This window comes from Squalius cephalus (assembly GCF_949319135.1).
Source record: "Squalius cephalus genome assembly, chromosome: 4".
Taxonomy (NCBI): domain Eukaryota; kingdom Metazoa; phylum Chordata; class Actinopteri; order Cypriniformes; family Leuciscidae; genus Squalius; species Squalius cephalus.
Genome location: NC_137125.1, coordinates 8,140,593 through 8,163,396, shown reverse-complemented (window position 1 = coordinate 8,163,396; position 22,804 = coordinate 8,140,593). Strand labels below are relative to the sequence as shown.

General features: G+C 39.0%; 1 protein-coding gene across 1 annotated transcript; it reads left to right on the top strand.

Annotated features, from left to right (window-relative positions):
* Positions 1–350: 350 nt before the first annotated feature.
* LOC307157258 (tripartite motif-containing protein 16-like) lies at positions 351–22,215 on the top strand. The gene is made up of 6 exons (XM_079869128.1): positions 351–1,303; positions 2,895–2,990; positions 3,078–3,311; positions 5,010–5,172; positions 5,326–5,373; positions 21,391–22,215. Exons 1-6 carry the CDS (start codon positions 701–703, stop codon positions 21,906–21,908), a joined length of 1,662 nt encoding a protein of 553 aa, XP_079725254.1. The 5' UTR covers positions 351–700; the 3' UTR covers positions 21,909–22,215.
* The last annotated feature ends 589 nt before the right edge of the window (positions 22,216–22,804 follow it).

The following is a 22,804-nucleotide window of genomic DNA, read 5'->3' as shown; positions in this document are numbered from 1 at the left end:
ATAATTTATCTGAATCTTTAACCAGATGACTTTAAATCTGTATAGGTGGTTTATACAAAATTACATCAATGATATGTCAAGATGTTGGTCTGTCCAATAATCTAGTGTAAAACAGTGGGGGTGGATGTGATGAGTGTGTGTTGTTACACTAGATTATTGAAAAAAAGAAATTACAATCGAGTAATATGGTTATGTGACCTTATTTTCATTTCATTTCCATGTTATTGTCTTTTGTTTTACCCTTTTTATAAATGTGTTAATATGTATAAAATGTTAAGGAAACACCATTACGTAAGTTACGTTGTGTAAGCGTGAGGCTAAAGCTGATGGTATTTCCGGGCGCCCTCTTTCTTTCACGGGATGTCATGGTGATGAGAGGCACAGATCATAGTTTCTCCTTGTTAGATGTGTCTGATGGAGTCTGTTATATTTTGATACAGAAACTGAAAGAAGCCGACAGTAAATCACATCACAACTGCATCATCGTGTGGGATCTCTTTTATTAAGAAGAAAACACAACGCAGACGGAAACCCACTACACTAGGAGTGAAGAACCTGCTTTACAGATTTGAAGACACATGTTTTTCACACATCACTCAAACACAGAACCAGGAAACAGGAAACTCTTCAGTTCAGAGAAACTGAAACTGAAGTGAAGTTGAGCTGGTGTGTGTTTGCGTCTCTGTATTCAAGCAATAAAATGTCAGAAGCCAGAATTTCTCAGGATGAGTTCCAGTGTTCAGTGTGTCTGGATCTCCTGAAGGATCCAGTGACCACTTCCTGTGGACACAGTTTCTGTGAGATCTGTATTACAGGCTGCTGGGATCAGGAGGATCAGATGAGAGTCTGCTGGGATCAGGAGGATCAGATGAGAGTCTACAGCTGCCCTCAGTGCAGACAGACCTTCAGTCCAAGACCTGCTTTAGCTAAAAACACCATGCTGGCTGAAGTGCTGGAGAAACTGAAGAAGATTAATCTTCCTGCTGACTGTTACGCTGGAGCTGGAGATGTGCAGTGTGACGTCTGTACTGGAAGAAAACGCAAAGCCGTCAAGTCCTGTCTGGAGTGTCTGGAGTCTTACTGTCAAACTCACCTTGAAGAACATGAGAGCTTCTTTAAAAGAAAGCGACACAATCTGACTGAAGCCACTGGACGACTGCAGGAGATGATCTGCCAAACACATGATAAACTCCTTGAGGTTTTCTGTCGCACTGACCAGAAGTTTATATGTGTGCTGTGTACGATGGATGACCATAAAAACCACGACACTGTATCAGCTGCAGCGCAGAGGACAGAGAAACAGGTATGAACTATAAAGTAGATACTGATGAAATAATGTTGACACTATTTATATCGGCACCCATATGATCAGGTAACATCCTTCACACTGCAGACGTCAGCAGAATTGAACAGAAGCTGTAAGTGGACTTTCACTGCTGAGTGTATTTGTGCTCCGCATTGAACTTAAAGGGATACTTCACTGTTGGAAAGATGAATGTGTATTTAAATTGGGTAATTTATGTAGTAGAAATGTGAAATTATTTTAGAAGTTGGTGCCTTCTAGACTGAGAAAAGCCAGAAAATGTATTTTTGGCTCATGTGGATGAAAGACAACAACTCCCAGAATGCACTTGCTTCGCTGCCCTACGAGGACACTCCCAAGCTTACAGAGGGCAGTATCGGAAGAAATGATACAACTAGGCTACTAGTTGACTCAAAACTGAAAAGACGCCGTTTTATCATAAAATCCCACCCCCTATGGGAGGGTTGAGAACATGCGGAACTAGCTCCTCCTACTGGCTGTAGTATCTCGCCTCTGGACAAAAAATCCTCTGATGACGCAAAATGGCGATTTTTGCATCATCGGAGGATTTTTTCTAGACAAAAATTCCGAAATCTCTCGTCTCAGCGGGACATGAGGGAGGGAAGCACGGTCATTCGAAAATACTACAGAGTTTCTACTGATACAAAGCTTAATGCTAATCGGTGAAGTATCCCTTTAACAGAAAATATGGTGAAAATGCACAGTAAACATATTTATCAACATAAACTTTTGTAAAACAGGCTTTTAATGAAGCAACATAAAAATAATAGAAAATATTCACAGATTGTTTGACAAAAGATATCTCTGTCAAGAATAACTTATTGTAAGTTAAATGCAGCAATAGACAAAAACACTTTCTTTTCAATAAATCTGTCTTAGTCCATATGAACTCAGTCATTTATAGCTTCACTTCAGGCTTTGGCTTCTGTTCTGTGTTTGCAAAATATTTTTTTTGATGGAAATGGGATGCCTGTCTTCAAGTAAATTAGAATGACTGATTCCCGATCAATATTTTACAACTGATGGCAGTTATTAACAGAAATATGGTTATGCAGCAGAAACTTTACATCTGTGTCAGTTTAACTTTTATGATACTTATGCTTGCAGTGTGAAAGAGGCCTAATGCTTCATGTAAATTCAACAAGGTGGCAGAACAAGACCAGCAACTAGACAAGGCATGACTTGTCTAGTTGACTTGTTGACTTGACATGACTTATAACTCAGACAGAAGAGAGTACGGCCAGAGCAAACTCGAAACCGCATGCTCACACAACAAGACAGAGCGCACGAGAACGAGCGAATGCTCATCCTGTGAACTCACAAAAGAATACAAGAGCATGAATGTCTGAATCACGGCACAACTGAAACCAGACTAGACATGAGTGCTGGAATCCGACCATCATGATTAGAATATTACACAGACAAGAGACCGTACGCTCACACAAAGACAAGACAATACAGGAGTGTCAGAACTCACAAAACCAAGAATAAACTAGACCAAAGTGACAGAACCCTGACAGATATAGCGACAGCAGTATAAACTGACATCTGTTATTGATTTGTGGTGCAGAAGCAGCTGAAGGAGACGCAGAGGTCGTTCCAGCAGAGGATCCAGCAGAGAGAGAAAGATCTTCAGCAGCTGAGAGAGGCTGTGGTGTCTCATAAGGTGAGTCTGGAGAAGAAGAGAAGTTTGAGAAGTCTCAGTCAGGACTCACTGAAGCTCACTGTGTGATTGTGATGTGTGTCCTAACAGCGCTCTGCACACACAGCAGTGGAGGACAGTGAGAGGATCTTCACTAAGCTCATCCGCTCCATTGAGAGAAGCCACTCTGAGGCGACACAGCGGATCAGAGATCAGGAAAAGACTGCAGTGAGTCGAGCTGAAGAACGACTGGAGCGACTGGAGCAGGAGATCAATGATCTGAGGAGGAGAGACGCTGAGCTGGAGCAGCTTTCACACACACAGGATCACATCCATTTCCTGCAGGTAACAGAGATCTAGAAGAACAGGGCCATAGTGGACTTGAGCAAGAGACTCACAGAGAAACATTTCATGAGAGCCGAATGAGCTGTTGACTGAAGTGTTGTGTTATATAATCTTAAGGTAGGTTTTCATCTAATCATATTGCTTTAAAAATAGACTACACTTGTGAATGCATTTCAGCTCTGGAAATCTCTTAGGAAACATGTCCTGAGCTCTTTCTTCTGGCAGATATATTTAGCTGCCAAATTCCACTAGTGCAAAGAACAGTTCCAAACTCCCAGAACATATAAACTTTTTTAAACCATATTTTCCCTTCTGATTTCTTACATCATGGTAAAATTGATAATACCAATTTTGAGTAATGTTCACCAAAGTTGCTTCAGGTGATCTTTAAATCTGATGAATATGCAGTTTCATAATTGTTTGACCACACATGAGAATCTCAATCTAGATCGCATGATACACTACCCAGATGACTCCCTGTGCGCCTTATATCACTCCGGGCTCAAAGAGCAGACAGAGGCGTGCTATTCTCTGAGTGTGTGGAGTTGGTATTCTCCAGCTGTGATTCCCCCTTCACAGTGGGTGAAGAGGAGGAGGATCCCTAATATGGTGGTCCCAGTGCTAGCACTCATTGACCTACATAATCTGGAATGGACTCCTACCCATGCTCCCACCCATGAGGTCTCTTCTTCTCCACCGGTCCCACCAGGCCTAATGGACTTTCTGGTTCCGAATAATTCCCTGGCCCTCCTTCCTCTGCTGATCCCATCCAGCCTCCTGGCTCCTGTGTTCCAACCATGGAGGTCATCCAAAGCCCTGTCGTCCTCGCAAGTTCTGTCCAACTCCTTTCTGCTGGCTTCATCCAGCTTCCAGGATTCACCACGGACTTCCGACCTCAGGCTGCGCCTCAGCCTTCCACCCCTTTTGCTCCACAGAGCTCCCATTTTTACTCCGGTTCCTCCTTCATCCTTGCTCCCACCAGATCTGCCTCTGTCTTTTCTATAATTCTATAATTTCAATTTATGCAATACAGCTAAAATGATGACTGATGCATATTATTTAGATAATCTGTAACACTTTAAATTAACGTTCAATTATAAGTCATTTTTAAGTTATTAGTCACACTCAAAACTTGACTATACGTCTATAAATTATTAATAAAAGATAAATATGTTGTAAATTATCTTAAAAAATATTAAATCGTGAAACAGATCAATAGTAGATGATTAATGTTATAAATATGTTATTAGTTGATATATTAATCACTAACAAATCATTTAAATATTTATGTTAAAATGGTTTTAGTATCATTATCTCAATAAACAATGGGTAATCATGAACAAATGATGAACAAACCATTAGTACGGTATAAATATTACGGTGACCAGGTGAGGACATGTTCGGTTCATTTAGTTTTGTTGTAGCCACATCATATTAACTTGTGGGAATGTGTAAAGTCGTGGCCTCGAGATCCAATGTTGAGGGAACGACATATGTTTCTCATGGCCATGAGTTAAATGCGTAAACAATCTGCGTGACCACAGCAACCTGGAGTTATCAGAAATATGTCTATTAGATAGTTAGACTGATCAACAAAAAGATCAAATAAAAGATCAACAAAAGACGCACAAATATGACTGTAGTGCAGGTTATTGATGAATTGTGGAGGTGATGTGCTCTGATTTCTGTTTTCTGTAGAGTTTCCAGTCTCTCTCAGCTCCTCCTGAATCTACAGACGTAAATGACAATCCCTTCAGTTCTCCCTCCTCTTTTGATGATGGAGTGAGAGAATCTGTCCTTCAGCTGAAAGACAAACTGGAGGATTTCTGCAAAGAGGACTCAAAGAAGATCTCTAACAGAGGTAAAGTCCAGGAGATTCTGCTCTCAGAAATGATTATCCTCCATCATCTCATATCATGTAGAAGATCATATTAGAAATGTCTTAGGAACAGATGCAGGGATAATTTTCTCTCGACATGATAATCACACTCTTCACATCTGTTGATTTCCACAGTCACTTCCACCAACATTGTTCCCAAGACCAGGAACGACTTCCTACAATGTAAGTCACTAAGAAAACAAGCAGAATAACTCACTGAGTGTGTTCATGTTCTTCTTGTAGAAGGTGAAAGAAAACATGACAGAAAAGTTTTAGAGTTGATCATGTAAATTATGATTTGCACAGGATATCTGGTAAACTGCACTGAGACACTGCTGATATATTGAACATGAAGAGTTCAGATACACTGAATAAAAATAACACTTTATTTTAGGGTCCATAATTATGCAGTAGTTAAGCATTAACACACCCATAGTTAATGGTTAACTTTACATAAATTAAAGGCATATTTGCATACATGCCATAATTTGCCATTATTTATGAGGTAATTAAGCTTTTAACAAACCAGCAAGAATTTGGCTTTATTTTATATATGTTATGGGGTAGAAAATGGATAAATGGCTTGAATATTCGATTTCCACGTGTGGGCGGGCATGAAACGCATCAACCCGGGCTATACCTCGCATCTACACCCACATTACCCATCAGTCTAATTCTCTGGCACACCACTGGTTTTATTTAGTTTTCCAAGTATCAAAATCTGTGTGGCAAATCTACGTGACCTACTAGACAGCATGCAGATGCAGTTACACTGTAGTGAAGCGCATCAGTATCGAGTGAAATTGTAAATATGCAGCAGTCATAACTTTTATTTTAGACAGCACACTGAGTTTTGGACAAGGAATGAAGCTGAAATCAAATTAATTTAAGCTATTGCAAAATAAAGCCGCAGAACCATTGCACGGCTGACTCAATGGACAGTGCTGTTCATTAATGAATCTGTATCTTTTAAACGAATCGGTTGAGTGAATGATTCAATGTCCCATTGACAGCCAATTGGTCCATTCCTGAATGAATCAGCATTTTGAACGAATTGGTTGAATGAATGACTCACTGACTGACTATTAAGACGTGCTGCCACCTACTGGGGGTCTTACTCTCATAATTTAAGTATTGTTTCATTTTGTCATTAATTTCATAATTCAAAAGGCTATTCAAAATATTATATTTAAAACTTTAATCTCATAACACTATGTACTTGTAATTACTGTGTAAATCCCAGAGGTGGGGCCAAGTCATTGTTTTGCAAGTCACAAGTCAGTTTCGAGTCTTTGCATTCAAGTCCCTAGTCAAGTCCCGAGTCAAGACGGGCAAGTCCGAATCAAGTTGCAAGTCAAAAGTTGCAAGTTCTATTAGTTTGCGGAGATTCTCAGCCCTGGCCTCTTTTAGGGCCTTTTTATAACGTGACATACTGTCTTTCCATGCGATTCTAAAGACCTCTAAGTTTTTTCCATTTACGCTCTAAATTACGGGTTTCTCTCTTTAGAACATGCGTAGTATTGTTGTACCATGGTGCTTTACTTTTCTCTCTGACCTTTTTTAATCTAATGGGTGCAACAATATCCAATGTTCCAGAGAGAATGGTGCTCATAGTGCTAGTTACACAATAAAATTGTAGATACCCCAATATGACATGAGCATATAAAATGCAACACAAAAAAAATATCATATATATTTGGTAATGTCTTAATATGATGAGTTTAAAGAAAGTCCACGTGTGTGTGTGGCGTGTGTGTGTGTGTGTGTGTGTGTGTGTGTGAGGTGACTTCTCAGTCTCCCGGGGGTTGTAAAGTGTTATCCTATAGCAAAGGGGTCAGGTTACAAGACCATGATTCTATTTGAGAACATTAATTAGGAGAAACACTTCCAAGTTACAAATCAGAAAATCATAACTATATGATCAAAACAAAACTAATCCAACGTGCATGCTTTAACATGTCATCTACAGATTCTGAATCACTTGTATTTTGAACTAAATGCAAAGGGATGTTTGGAATGTGTGTGTAGAAGGTTTCGTTATCTCTCTGGCTGAGAGAGAGAGGGGGGGGGGGTGCACTGGAATTCTTTTGACGCTTGCAAAGCTTGGAGAAAGGAGTATATGACTGTCTCTGGAGAGGATCGCTGGGTCGTAAATTGTGTCAGAAGGCAACCCAAACCCAGACCGGTGGCTCCATGCCAGTAATTTAGCTGCTCGAGAGTCCTGATTTACATTCAATGAGTTCAAAGTGTACAAGGTTTTGGGTTTCATAAGGAATGTGCATTAGTGTTCAGATTCAATGAGCCATGATTCATTAATTCAGAACCAATGAATGAATGATCTGCTCATACGCTACAAATGTATGCTCCATCTTTCATTTCAAATTCTTAAATTTGATCAATATATTCAATTAAAATAATAAGACACTAGGCTGTTACCAATCAAATTAAATAATTTACATTGAAAAATTATAACTGTATTAAATTAGATTATTTTTAATTTTTTTGAATATACAAATAAGGAATGTTGAAAAGAATGATACTTTATGAAACTGCGCCAGTAGGAGGCGGCAGGCAACCGTCTTAATGAGCGAGTCATTGAGTCATTCATTCAAATTATTCGTTCAAACGGCTGATTTATTCAGAATGAGGAAGTTTATGAATGGGTAATTGAATCTTTGACTCAACCGATTCGTTCAAAAAGCTGAATCATTCAGTAATGCAACAAGTGTTGCTGTGAGATGTGCTATGGTTCTGCTGTGATCTTTGTTTGGAACTATTTTCGCTGCTGAAACAGAACAAAAACAGTCATTGCATCTAAAATGTAAGTGACTTAATTTTAACTGTTTGTTTATTGAACTGTTATGAAATCAGTCTCGGTTTCAATCTTGATGGCATTCAGGAAAACAGCACTCTGGTCGTGTGTAGCCTAGGCTATATATTGATTCTTAACTATAATATGTTATAAATCAGGGGTTTTCAAACTTTTTGTGTGTGTGGACCACTATTTGTAATCAAGAATTTTCGCGGACCACCTCATAATACACATAATAAAATATGTCTACACAGAGTCCTACCTGAATTAATCTGCACCTCTAAATAGGCTTACTAGCTCTAAAACTATCATTGGTCATCACATCAGTACAACAGGCTTGTTAAAAGAAAGTTTACTGCACACAACGGCTGCCACATATTTAATTTATTTATTTACTCAAGCGCCCGAGGGCATAATCAGGTTCATTTGAACAACAGGCTTATTTCCATAGCAATGGAGTATGAAATCTATACAGTAATAAGAACACTGGAATATAGTCAACATTTCAAAACCTTTGGTGATTTTAGGGGATTATTAATCTTCAGAGTTTTACAAGTCCTCAAAAAGTACCTAGGCTTGAGTTTGTCCACTTTACAGCACATCCGCAAAACATTTCAGAAACGCGAGATCAAGAAACTAACTGGAAATTAAAATAATAACAGGCCTTATTCATTCCATTTATAAACATTTTGTTTCATATAAACTGCCTATGCCTAACTGTGCGTTCACACCGGACGCGAGCGCGTCAAATTCAAAAAGGGATCATATGTCAAATTCGCGCCTGCCGCGTCTAGTGATACGCTTGACCACTTTGTATCAATTCCCGCGACAAAACAAAAGTTTGAAGCGAAATTTCGTCCGGTGTGAACGCACCATTAAAGGATATGCGTGTGATGTGATAATGAGATAATATTTGCCTCTGCCCTTTTCTCTTCAGAGAACCTGTTGCTATCCACCGAACCAATGTTGTGGTTCTAACGGCACAAACTTGAATGTCACGGCCGAACACCACTAGGCTTTTTTAGTAATCACACAAAACACTTGACAATTTAATTAAAATGTTACATCAATATAGGCCTACATATTCTTTTTACTTTTTTTATGTGAATTTCCTGGTAAAATGAAGGTAAAAAAAATATTATTTTATATTTCATTTTGCCTTTCCACGGACCACCTGCAGTACCCTCACGGACCACTAGTGGTCCGCGGACCACAGTTTGGGAATCGCTGTTATAAATGACAGCGCGAGCCTCAACAGCGCAACTTTGTTGCCGTCAGTACATTAGCTAGGCCTATATTATTATCAACTATAGGCTATCAATCGCCACTTACATTAAATTAAATAAAACAGAATCATCCTCACAGTTTCGATGATTCCCTAGTTATTTTTTATTGTCGAGAGCCGGAGGCGGCACGAAATTTGACGAGGAGGGCCGCCTCATAATTCTCTATGCAGGAAAAACCCTGTTATACAAATACATTTTATTTCAACATATTTCAGTCGAGTTTTACTCATCTCAGTATAGCAATATAGTTTGGGAAAAGCTGTTCATTCATTCACACACAGAAACGCGATTCATATTTAAACAGTCTTTTTGCGGTTTACAGACACTATTTCATATCGCGATTAGAACAAAGCACATAAGAATAAAGAACTTACTATTCACAGTCCTCAGTTGAATCAGTTGCTCCTTGAAGTGAAACTAAACCAGCACTTCTGAGGTAAATTTTCCAGGATTATTATTATGATAATATTATTCCTCACAGCATCGCAAGACAACGTAAAGTACATGAATCTGATAAAGTTTGATGTATCCAGCTGATGTGGGAGGAGCAGCGCATCAGATCATTTGCGTTTGAATAGCGCGCGCTCTCCATGGGCGTGTTCACATTAGCAGTTAATGAGCTGTAATGAGAATGACTGACATCTCTCTTTTTTCATACAGATTACATAAACAGAGAATATATTTGTTTTAGTTTTGAATTAGATCATTTAAAAGCAGACAAATAAATGATTATGAAGATATATTGCTTATGCCTGTATAACATAGTATTCGCTGAGTTTTGTGTAAGTTTAGAGACTAGCTCAAAAAAAAAAGTTCACAGTGACGTAGAGGCAGAAAGTACAACCTGTTTATTTTCTTTATTTTACAAAATCACAATGTTTTGTTTTTCGATTGTAAGTGGACACATAAAAAATAGACATTTAACAGTTTATTTTTTCACATTTCTTAAGTCTGTATCACCATAAATGACAGAGTATTTTAAGTCTATTTTGCTGCTATGTGAAAAAAATCGAGCAAAACGCGCCAGAGCGTTTGCCTACCCCAGAGGGTAAATGCTACTACCAAAGCTCTAGAGAGTGGCGGCTTCAGCATAGTGCTTGTCACTCTCTAAACAAGAGGAAGCCTGACAACGCCCAGGTGACAACCACAGGGAGGACTTCTGAAGAAAAGCCTGCAACACCTGGCTGTTTGTCTGTGCCAAACACCGCTAGGGAATTGTAGCTCAGCATATCGCTTCTACTTTAGTATCAAGAGGAGTCAGCTCAACCTAGGCAGTTAGAGGAGGTCACAGGGCCTGCGACTCGCATTATTAGCCTAATGCAGAAGGCGGGCCCTGGCCGAGTGACTCCCACAGTGAGAGGAGGCGTACCAGGATCACTAGCTGCCAGTCTTGGGCTGAAGAGGCCTACTCTGAGCTACTGCAGGCTAGGAGGCGGGGATGCCACAGCAAAAAACGCCTCTGTCTAAGATCCATTTACGCTCCCGTAATTTAGAGTGTAAATGGAAACAAACTAATTTAGAGGTCTTTAGAATCGCGTGGAAAGACAGTATGTCACGTTATAAAAAGGCCCTAAAAGCGGCCAGGGCTGAGCACCTCCGCAAACTAATAGAAAACAACCAAAATAATCCAAGGTTTTTATTTAACACCGTGGCTAGACTAACAAAATAAACAGACATCACCCGAACAAAATATCCCGTTACAGTTTAGTAGTAATGATTTCATGAACTTCTTCACTGAGAAAATAGAAAACATCAGAACCACAATTGTAAATGTTCAATCTTCAATCGCGCCTTATTATTCAGCCTCAATTATCACCCCGCAAGAACAATTACAGTGCTTTACAACTATAGAACAAAAAGAGTTAAATAAACTTATCACTTCATCTAAAACAACAACATGTTTATTAGATCCTATACCAACTAAACTATTGAAAGAAGTGTTACCTGTAGTGGAAGAGCCTCTCCTCAATATTATTAACTCATCTTTATCTTTAGGTCATGTTCCAAGAACATTTAAACTGGCAGTTATAAAACCACTTATTAAGAAACCACAATTAATTAATAATCTAGCAAATTATAGACCCATTTCAAATCTTCCATTTATGTCTAAAATACTAGAAAAAGTTGTGTCCGCTCAACTGGGCTCTTTCTTGCAAGAAAATGACATCTATGAAAAGTTTCAGTCTGGATTCAGGCCGCACCATAGCACTGAAACTGCGCTCGTTAAACTCACAAATGATTTACTTTTAGCTTCTGACCAAGGCTTTATCTCAATATTAGTTTTACTTGATCTTAGTGCTGCGTTCGATACTATAGATCACACAATACTCTTAGATCGACTACAAAATTATACAGGTGTTCAAGGACAAGCATTAAGCTGGTTCAGATCATACTTATCAGACTGCAACCATTTTGTCTATTTGAATGGAGAAAAATCTATCGTAACTTCAGTAAACTATGGAGTGCCGCAGGGATCTGTGTTGGGCCCTCTATTATTCTCAATATATATGATGCCACTTGGAAATATTATAAGGAAACATGGAATTAGTTTCCATTGTTATGCTGATGACACTCAAATCTATATTTCATCACGGCCGGATGAAAACGCTAAATTATCCAAATTGACAGTGTGTTAAAGATATAAAAGATTGGATGACGCGTAATTTTCTTTTATTAAATCCAGACAAGACAGAGGTAATACTCATCGGTTCAAAAAACCGCCCACAAAACCTCTTACAATACAACTTTAACATCGTAGGATGTCCTGTTACTTTATCCTCTACAGTAAAAGACCTGGGTGTTATACTCGACTGTAACCTGTCTTTTGAAAATCATATTTCATATGTTACAAAAACAGCCTTTTTCCACCTTAGAAACATTGCTAAGCTACGTAATATCCTATCAGTTTCTGATGCAGAAAAGCTAGTTCATGCATTCATGACCTCGAGACTAGATTACTGTAATGCTTTATTAGCTGGTTGTCCTGCATCCTCAATAAACAAGCTACAGTTAGTCCAAAATGCAGCCGCTAGAGTTGTATATAGAGAAAATATGATCATATAACACCGATTTTTATCATCATTACATTGGTTACCTATAAAGTTCCGTATTATTTACAAGGTATTGCTACTGACTTATAAAGCCCTAAACGGCTTAGCTCCAGTCTATTTAACGGATCTTCTATCGCCCTATAATCCATCGCGCTCTTTAAGATCAATAAATTCGAGGCTTTTGGTCATACCTAGGATATCCAGATCAACCAAAGGAGGGAGATCATTTTCACATTTAGCTCCAAAACTCTGGAATAGCCTTCCTGATACTGTTCGTTGCTCAGACTCGCTCTCCCAGTTTAAAACTAGATTAAAGACGCATCTTTTCGGCCAGGCATTCATATAATATTTTTAATCTTACAGTTCAAACTACAATCCGGCCTCTAGTTCATAAACGCCAGAGGAGAACTGGCCCCCGACTGAGCCTGGGTTCTCCCAAGGTTTTTTTTTCTCCATTAGGTCACCTGATGGAGTTTTAGGACACCATTAGGTCACTTGATGGAGTTTTTCGGTTCCTTGCCACTGTTTCCTTTGGCTTGCTCAGTTGGGGATATTTTGGGGATATTTTATTTTATTTTATCAATCAATAAATTCCATTAGAAACAAACCTTGTTGTATTATTTTAATTTAATACTGTGAAGCTGCTTTGATACAATCTGTATTGTGAAAAGCGCTATACAAATATACTTGATAAGATATGCATTCCTAAAGTACTAAGCCTAGGCCGGATATCGGGGCAGCCCAAAAAATAGAGGGCCGATCATACACGCATTCATGACTTTCCTGGAGCTCAGTGGAGAGGTGGCTTCAACATAGCGACTCTCTAAACAAGAGGAGGCCAACTCACTCAATACAGGGGAACTGACCGCATGGAGCTCAGTGGAGCAGTGGCTTCAGCATAACGACTCTCTTAAGTAAGAGGAAGCCAGCTTCACTCACCACAAGGAAATTATCAAGGTGGCCTTACCACCCGCCTCCACTTGAAAACATCATCTACCTGGAAATTAGTGGAGTGGTACTTTCAACATACTTTCTCTATAAATGAGAGGAGGCCAACACACTAACCATAGGTTGATTATCAAGGTGGCCCACAGAGGACGCATTCATGATCTCTCTGGAGCTCAAGAGAGCTGACGCTTCAGCATAGTGCCCTTTACTCTCTTAGCAAGAGGAAACCACTTCACTCAACCTGGTTTACCAAGGAGGCCTCTCTGAGCGCCATACGCTTGACATAGTGATCTTGCCTGGAGCTCAGTAGAGCGGTGTCTTATTTTCCAGAGTAACTCTCTAACGAGAGGAAGTCCACTCACTCAAACAGAATGGAATCAATGAAGCACTCTCCTAAGAGGGCCGGACTCTTGCCATATAAATTATCTGGAGCTCAGATGAGCGATGGCTATAGTAAAATAACTCTTTAATTGAGAGGAAGCCGAGCTACTCGGTTTCGTTCTAATGTTATCCACCATATAAGAACCCCATAAACTACTCTTAGTTAGAGGAGGCATATAGTAAGGGTGTCATAACCTTCCCTTAACCCTTGTGCATCCTTGAGGACATTTTTGTCCTTTTCAGTTTTGTTTTTTGGATCACTTTGCCTGTGTTAATGCTAACTGCATAAAATTTGGCACAGGTGTGTATTTTTATTGGAATTTTACTATTTCATCACCATTTCCTTTAAAAAATCTATTTTGCACTAGTTACACAAAATACTTCCTCTCAGCGCCTTTTGGACAAAAATGTCCCCATTGAAACCCATTAAAACTGCATTTTTTAATCCCTGTGCCGTTTAACTATAAAATGATGCAATCTTTTTTAATAGGCTTTCATTATGTTGGCAAGGCTTCAAAATTGACATTTTTACCATTTTTTATCAGATGGTGCCATTTTTTCAGGTTAGGCCTATAACGCAAATACTCGCTTTATTCCTGTTTTCTGCTTCGGCATATTATAGAGCCAACTGGATAAATTATGCAACGATAATTGTGTGGGTTTGTTGGTATGGATGTCTAAGTGTGGTTTGTATGTGTGTAATAAAATAAAAAGTGTGTTTGTGTGCTTGTAATATTTGAGAGAGAAAAACTCAACTGCAAATCGAAAATCCAATCACTGTGTTCACCAGTGGAGTTTTGCTGGCATCCAATGGGGAAAGTCTGGTACTGCGCCCAAACAAAATCTTACTGAAAGCTCATTTTTTGAGATATCATCCTCAAATTCGGAACACAACCTGTTTAGATTTATGGCTTTGAATTTATATCAGTTTTAGAGTTCCAAATGTTTTATAAAATATATATTTTATATAAAATATTGATTATAATGTTCATAAATATTTTTCATAAACTTAAACTTCTATAACATTTTTTTGGTTGCACGTTTTTCAATTTTTTCACTTCAACAACAATCTGCCAAGGGTCATCTTTAAAATGAGACCAAACTTAAGTATTTGCTCCCAAGCATAACATTTTTATGAGAGTTTTTTGACTTGGACATTTTTGTCCCTTTTGGACCTATGTGTAAGTTTTTAGTTTTTTTTAATGTTAACTGCATTAATTTTGGCACAGGTGTCTATTTTTATTGTAATTTTACTATTTCACCCCCATTTCATTTGAAAAAAAAAAAATGTTGCACTAGTTATACAAAATACTTGTATATATTTTATATAAAATATTAATTTTAATGTTCATAAATATTTTTCATAAACTTAAACTTCTATAAAAAAAATGTGGTTGCACGTTTTTCAATTTTTTCACTTCAACAACAATCTGCCAAGGGTCATCTTTAAAATGAGACCAAACTTAAGTATTTGCTCCCAAGCATAACATTTTTATGAGAGTTTTTTGACATGGACATTTTTGTCCCTTTTGGACCTATGAGTAAGTTTTTGTTTTTTTGTTACTGTTAACTGCATGAATTTTGAGCTATTATAGAGCCAACTGGATAAATTATGCAATGATAATTGTGTGGGTGTGTTGGTATGGATGTCAGAGTGTGGTTGGTATGTGTGTTATATAAAAAAAAATGTGTTTGTGTGTTTGTAGTATTGATAGAGAAAAACTCAACTGCAAATAACAAAGCCAATCACTGTGTGACCAGAGGAGTTTTGCTGGGATCCAATGGGGAAAGTTTGGTACTGCGCCCAAACAAAATCTTACTGAAAGCTCATTTTTTGAGATATCAACCTCAAATTTGGAACACAACTTATTTAGATTTATGGCTTTGATTTTCTAGCCGTTTTAGAGTTCAACTTGTTTCATAAAATATATATTTTATATAAAATAATATTCATAAATAATTTTCATAAACTTAAACCTATATAACTTTTTTTTGGATTTACTTATAAAAAAAAATTAACTTCAGCAATAATCTGCCAAGGGTATTCTTTAAAATGATACCAAAGTTAAGTCTGTGCTCCCAAGCTTCAACTTTTTATGGCCGTTTTTTGACATGGACATTTTTGTCCTCTTTGGACCTATGAGTAACTTTTTTAAATTGATGCACAAGGGTTAAAAAGTGGGAGATCCAGGGCCCCAGTCAAATTGCCACTTTTTAAGGAAAAGTTTTTTTTTTTATATATATAAACATCCCCCTATTCCCCTTCTATAGGGAGCTGATGTTGCTATAATCTTTCGCAGAGGTGAAGTAACCTGCAAAGCTCAACCTGTGACTTGAGAAGCAGATGCCTTAATGTAAAAGAGGCCTGCCATAGTCTTACAGCCTGAAAGGGTACACTCACAGGTTCCAAATGATGGAACACACTCATCATTGGCCCAGCCTCAGGCCTGATGTTCATGGTGCCTGTGGAGGAAGAAGAGCACAGGGGGGAGAGAAAAGGAAGAGGAGAGGGTCGATGTACAGACCCTCAGAGGGAAGGATCGTTCACTGGTGCTGGGAGCGCATGTGCCTCTGAGAAGGAGGGGGAGAGGCCTGGGAAGCGATGGTTCTCAAACCAGGATGGGCCAGGAGCCCCTGGCTGCCTGGGCTCAAACTCTGATTGGCGCGGTATACATCACCTAAATGCAACAGCTCATCATACCCAGGACAGGAAGGTTGCGAGGGCTCAGGTGACTCGTTTTACCATTGCATCCAGCCCTAGAGGAGCTGGATGCATGAGGGAAAACTAGAGCTGAAACCAGTGTGTGTTCTCGTGGAAGGCAAACCGATCCACTTCCACCTGGTTGAACTCCCTCCAGATCCAGAGAACTCCATTCCTCAGGCCTCAGCCCCTGCCTCAAGAGGATGTCTGCCCCCATGCACCAGTCTGCATAGAGGGTGAGGCCTCAGGCCCCCCTGCCGATTTATATAGGAGTCCACAGACGTGTTGTCTGTTCACACAAGAACATGATGGCCTCTGAGTTCCGGAAGGAAATGTCTCAGAGCTAGAAACACTGCCAACATCTTCAGGCAATTGATGTGCCACGAAAAATTATGGTCCTTCCATTGTCTTCTGGTGTAGCAACCCTCTATGACTGCTCCATAGCCCATGAGGTATGCATCCATAGTCAATATCCTCCTCTGACACTGCATTTTCGATACAGGACCTTAGGACAGGAACCATGGTTTCTTCACATAACCAAAGAATGAAGGCATCTGTGCATTACTTTGATCATGCAGAATGGGTTTCCCCTCGGGGGAACTGTAGGGGTCTCAAGGACAGCAGGCCAAAAGGTACTACGTTGGATGCTGCTGCCAGAAGCCCCACAACTCTCTGGAAGTGTTTGACACTGATGGCCTGGCCTAGCTTGATGTTGGTGACCGTAGTCAAGATCTTGTCTATAAGAGCAGGAGGCAATTGTGCCTGCATTGTAACTGTAATTGAGTCCCATGCTACCACCAATTACTATATAGTTCTCTGCTGGGGGGTCAGGGGTACACTATATTGCAGAGGTGGGAGTAAGTCACACATGTGCAAGTCACAAGTAAGTCTCAAGTCTTAACCTTCAAGTCTCAAGCAAGTCCAAGTCAATTTTGTGAAAAGCAAGTCAAGTCAAGTCAAGTCACTGCTTTATGTCAAGCAAGTCAAGTCAAGTCGTAGCTTGGGTCACAAGTCACTGGCAAGTCATACAAACGTTTGATGATTTCACAGAATTTATATATTAAAATAAGTTAAAACTACAGAAGTTGTGGACTATGGTTTTATTTGCAACATTTTTTTTAAATATGCATTTCCACATACAGCTGAGTGGTTAAAAATCTAAAAAAAGAAATAAAATTTCAAACTACATAGCCTAAAATGTAAATGTAACTGAAATTAGGCCAACATTAAAGCATGAAAAATAAATATGCCTCAAACATTGCAGTAGACCATTAAAAGATATTAAACAATTCACAATTCAAGTATAATGGTTCCTATGCCACCAAATGGCATTCTTCAAACTGGCATCCCCTTTATGGAACATGAACACATCCTTAACAACAAGTTAGATCTTTCCTTTTTAACAAAAGAATAACAAGAAAAAAACAGTAATAATTGAATTGACACAAAACTTAAACCTGTCAATCAGGTGGGTTGACTATTGTACATTATTAATCTGTGTGAGTGAGTGATTTATTAATATTTGTGAATGATGTGTGTGCATGTGTATGAGTGAAAGGTGTATTGTTTGCATGTCCATGGTTGTGTTTGACTTTCTCTCTGTGTGTGTGTGTGTGTGTGTGTGTGTGTGTGTGTGTGTGTGTGTGTGTGTGTGTGTGAGAGAGAGAGAGAGAGAGAGAGAGAGAGGTGATTTGATTGAGTGTGAATTGATTCATTAATATTTGTGAGTGAATGTGTGTGCGTGTGTATGAGTGAAGAGTGTATTATTTGTTTGCATGTGTGCATGGTTGTGCTTGCAAGTTTGAATTTTTGTTTTGTTTATTTGTGTATGCATGGTTCGGTTCGATAGTCTGTATGTTTTTTTTTCTTTGGGTGTAGGTGTCTTTTTACAATCTTTTATGTGCATCCCCAAAAACTATCCAATTATTAGACACTGTACACATGCTATTATGCTATTAAAGGACAACTCCGGCGCAAAATGAACCTGGGGTGTAATAACACATGGGAACCGAGTCGACCGTTCTCTGGGATTTGTTCTCATGATAATCGAATGTAAAGAGTTTTATAAAAACTGATTAGCTTATAACGCTAGTATATGGGGCATAGAGTAAGTAAAAAGAAATCGCTAGTTAATACCACTAACAAGGCTCAAAATAGCCTCACACTAACACGGTAGCATAATGAGGGTGCTTGTTAGTGGTATTAACTAGCGATTTCTTTTTACTTACTCTATGCCCTATATACTAGCGTTATAAGCTAATCAGTTTTTAGAGATAAAACTCTTTACATTCGATTATCATGAAAACAGATCCCAGAGAACGGTCGACTCTGTACCAATGTGTTATTAATTATTATTAAATTACAGTTACATTTTTATTATATTTCTTTTAACATTCAAGTCAACCCTGGGATAGCAGACTATATTGGTAGCATATAACTAGACAGTACAAAGGGATGTATGCAGGTAAGAAAAACTGGAATATGGCATATTTTAACATATTTTAACCCGATTTTAATTTTCAAGAAATGTTTTGTTTTTCGCTGTGCTTTTGTATGTAAGGGATTATTCAGATCATAAAAAAAACATTAATCCAAGGCACTCGAATATTATTAAATATATATAGAAAGCCTTTATTTCATCATGGCTTTAATATTTTAAAATCAGGTGACAAGTAGTATACTTGCACACCTATGCGTTGCGGCTAATGAGCCTTCGTCAGGGTGTGTGACCAAAGCCCCTTTCACACAGAGATTCCGGAAAATACACGGATAAAGTGACCCGAGATTTGACTCGGGTTAGTTTGATTTAGGTTCATTCACACTGCCAGTGATTTTCCGGAATAAGAGAGTGCGTTCACACACAACCCGTAAAAATCCCGTAAAGACACATGACATCGGTGTGACTTTAATGTCTCAGCAGCGTCTTAAGTTTGCTTATGAGCTGCGATTTCTCTCTCGAGAAACCATGCTTGTGCATTTTTTTTCCCTCTCTGATTCTATCATAAACTTGCGCATTACATACCGTTTCACAGCAGGCGAACGATCCCGCGCTTCAGCGTCATCACTACTACACGCGGCTTTTGTTCACACAGCCCGCGTTCCTGCTGCGTCACGTGATTGTTGCGGTGCGTTCAAATACAGATATTTATTTTTAAAAAGACAAGTTATTTCGAGTCATTTACCTCAAGTCCGAGTCAAGTCTCAAGTCATGAATATCAAGTCAAAGTCAAGTCAAGTCTTTTATTAATATTTGTCAAGCAAGTCTCAAGTCCTAAAATTTGCGACTTAAGTCTGACTCGAGTCAAGTCATTGACTCGAGTCCCCCATCTCTGCTATATTGTACTTTATATATTTAAATACTTTTTAATGTTATTTGTATTATTATTCTCTAATCATTTTCATAATAATTTCATAATGTATTTTCAGAGTATGTTGTACGTGTGTACATGTGTGCTGATGAGAGATCTGGGATGAGCTATATTTTGCTTAGAGGTATGTGTGCAATGCAACGTTCACTGAGCAGAGATGTTCCAATGATGATGAAACTTCAGATTCGTACAGTTGGTATGTTCTTTACTAGGAAAGGAATGTTTCAACTGATGCAAATGTACCACTAATGTATACACAGCGGGATAGTGGATTTTACCATGTGTAAGCATTAGGTATACATTCCATTTTTAAACATAAGCAACATGTTTTTTCAAGTCTCTCTGTGATGTATATAAGCTCAATCTTACTGTACCACCGCAGAGAAACATAAAGGCATGATGGGGTGAAAGGAAGGAGAAAATAGAGGCATGATGGGGTGAGGGAGGAGAAACCCAGAGAAACCGTTTACAGTTAGCATGATGGGGTGAGAGGATAGAGAAATGGGGAACAGAGAAATCTGGAATGAAGACCTCCTCTCATGTAGCCTTATTCTCAAATGCCTGTTTCTCTCGTATGTCTGGCACATGTTTAAATAATAAATCTCTTGGCAGAGTAACTGGTGTAGCTTCCGTGTTTCAACCAAATGGGGGAAAGCATGATTTTTAAGCCTACAATGTCTTTCAGTAGATCAGCGTGGTAATCCCTGGCATTTAAGCACTATGTTTGTTTAAAAAGCATTGCCAGTGCACTTAGTGCCGGTGCCTCTCCAATCGCTAGATAGTTTGTGAACCTCTCGTCAATTGAGACATCGGCACATACCTGTGTTCGTGCATTCCCTCAACATCAGCATGGTTTGCTTGCTGATGGCGATGGATGAAAGCTAAACATGGGTTCTTCAATGCCTTTTCGATCTCATTGTATTGATCGTGCAGTAATGGAAGGTTCACAGGAGCGGTCTTCCCTCACGCTCTCCTACAGCAGCAAAGCCTGCTGAAGAGCATTACATAACACTCACAACTCATCATACGCGGGGCAGGGTGGCTGTGAGGGTTTGGGTTGTAAATCCTCTTCACCCTCATCAGGCATCTCCTGCTATCTTGGGCTGCCAGCAGAGCTCCCTCTGAAGCCCCACCATTCTAGTCTCTGATCTGCCTCAGCGCGAGCAGGACCCGAATCACCTGGCACAGATGTCTGTCTCTCTTCCCTTGAGAAGAGGGCCAGATAAGAGTGGAGTTTTCTCAAGGGAAAACAGTTGCTGAAGACGAAAAGAGGATGACATGTTCTCTAGGAGCCCCTTTTATACTTCCGGGTCGAACTAGTAGTGACATCATAGGCTGTTGCCGGTCAATATCGATTGCCGTGATTGCCCTTTCGAAAGGGAACTAAAAATCCACTGTCCAATTTAAGTTAATTCAACACTAATTATTCAGATAGTTCAAATGGATTAAGTAAACTTCGGTTATACATAATCAAGTGGATTTTACACAAAATTAGGTAAAGACAAAATGTTCAGTAATTGTGTGGGTTTTTTTACTCATTTTAATTGTTTAACAAGCACCAAAACTAATTTTTTTTTTTACAATGTACATTAAAATATAATATATATATATATATAATTCATATTTCCTGATTCTGATATTTTCTCTCCATCAGATTCTCATCAGTTCACTCTGGATCCGAACACAGTACATAAAATCCTCCGTCTGTCTGAGAGGAACAGAGTGATTAAATTCACTAGCAGAGAGCAGCCGTATCCTGATCATCCAGACAGATTTGATCATTTTGAGCAGGTGTTGTGTACAGAGAGTGTGTGTGGACGCTGTTACTGGGAGATTGAGTGGAGTGGGAGATGTGTGTTAAATTCAGTGTCATACAAGAGCATCAGCAGGAAGGGACGGGGTAAGTGTGTGTTTGGAGAGAATGATCAGTCCTGGAGTTTGTGCTGCACTCCTAAAAGATTCTCACTCTGGCACAATAACACAGAGACTAAACTCCCTTTAGAGCCCATCAGCCGTAGAGTAGGAGTGTATGTGGATCACAGTGCAGGAACTCTGTCCTTCTACAACATCTCTGACACACTGAGCCTCATACACACAGTCCAGACCACATTCACTGACACGCTGTATCCTGGGTTTAGGGTTTATCCTAGATCATCATTGAAACTATGCTGATGAATCAGAATAGACTGTAGAGAGATTCTACCCATAATGCTTTGAGCTGATTTCCTGATGTATGCTGATGATCTAGTTATTCTGTCCCCTTATAGTGCTGGATTATAATAGTTGCTTCGTATATGTTCATGCTATGGTATGCAGTATGATATTACATTTAATACTAAAAAGAGTGTGATTATGATTGTTAAAACTAAAGAGAACCTTAAGCAAAACTTTCTCTATTTTTATTTAGGTGGCTACTTTAATTGTTAATTGTATAACAGTGTTAAATGTGGTAAATAAAATAAAAACAATGTATAATTTCATGTGTTGATTGGGTGATTCGAGAAATACAATCATAATGGTCTTAAATGCTCCTATATTAAGTGATCCAAGATATTCTTCCTGGTTCTGGAAGCACTGGAACTCAAGTTTGTATGTTCTTAAATAATGTTTGGTGTATGCAAATCTATGTTTGCATGTTATTCTTTTCTTTCAGTTTCTTTTACTTTGTGATATGGACCTAAGGGTCTGTAAGAACTGATTTTCCAGCTAAGACAAAACCCTGCAATAAAGCAATAAAACGCACCCTGGACAGAAGATCGAGAGCACATTGTCTTGTCCAAACTTATCTCCTTGTTTATATATGCATCCCCCTCTCCTTCCTCAAGTCACTAAAAGTTCACAGAGATTGTCTATGTGGCGGGGGAAAACGAGGGGGACAAGGGGGTTTCCTAAAGGATTAAATAAATGAACAAGATTGCACCATTCACACTCCGACTATGCCACCCTGGGAATTTCACCCAAAGAATTAACACAGAAGGCATACACAGGTTCGTATCACCGAGACATGGACATGGTCATGGTCAGAGACATGGGTCATCATACAAAAATATACTTTATTGACAATTCTT

What these genes read in the sequence shown, in the direction of transcription:
- LOC307157258 (XM_079869128.1), top strand. Translation starts at nt 701, where the DNA reads ATGTCAGAAGCCAGAATTTCTCAGGATGAGTTCCAGTGTTCAGTGTGT. An exon ending in CGCAGAGGACAGAGAAACAG is followed by an intron (nt 1,304 to 2,894) that starts GTATGAACTATA and finishes TTTGTGGTGCAG; the next exon opens with AAGCAGCTGAAGGAGACGCA. An exon ending in AAAGAAGATCTCTAACAGAG is followed by an intron (nt 5,173 to 5,325) that starts GTAAAGTCCAGG and finishes TGATTTCCACAG; the next exon opens with TCACTTCCACCAACATTGTT.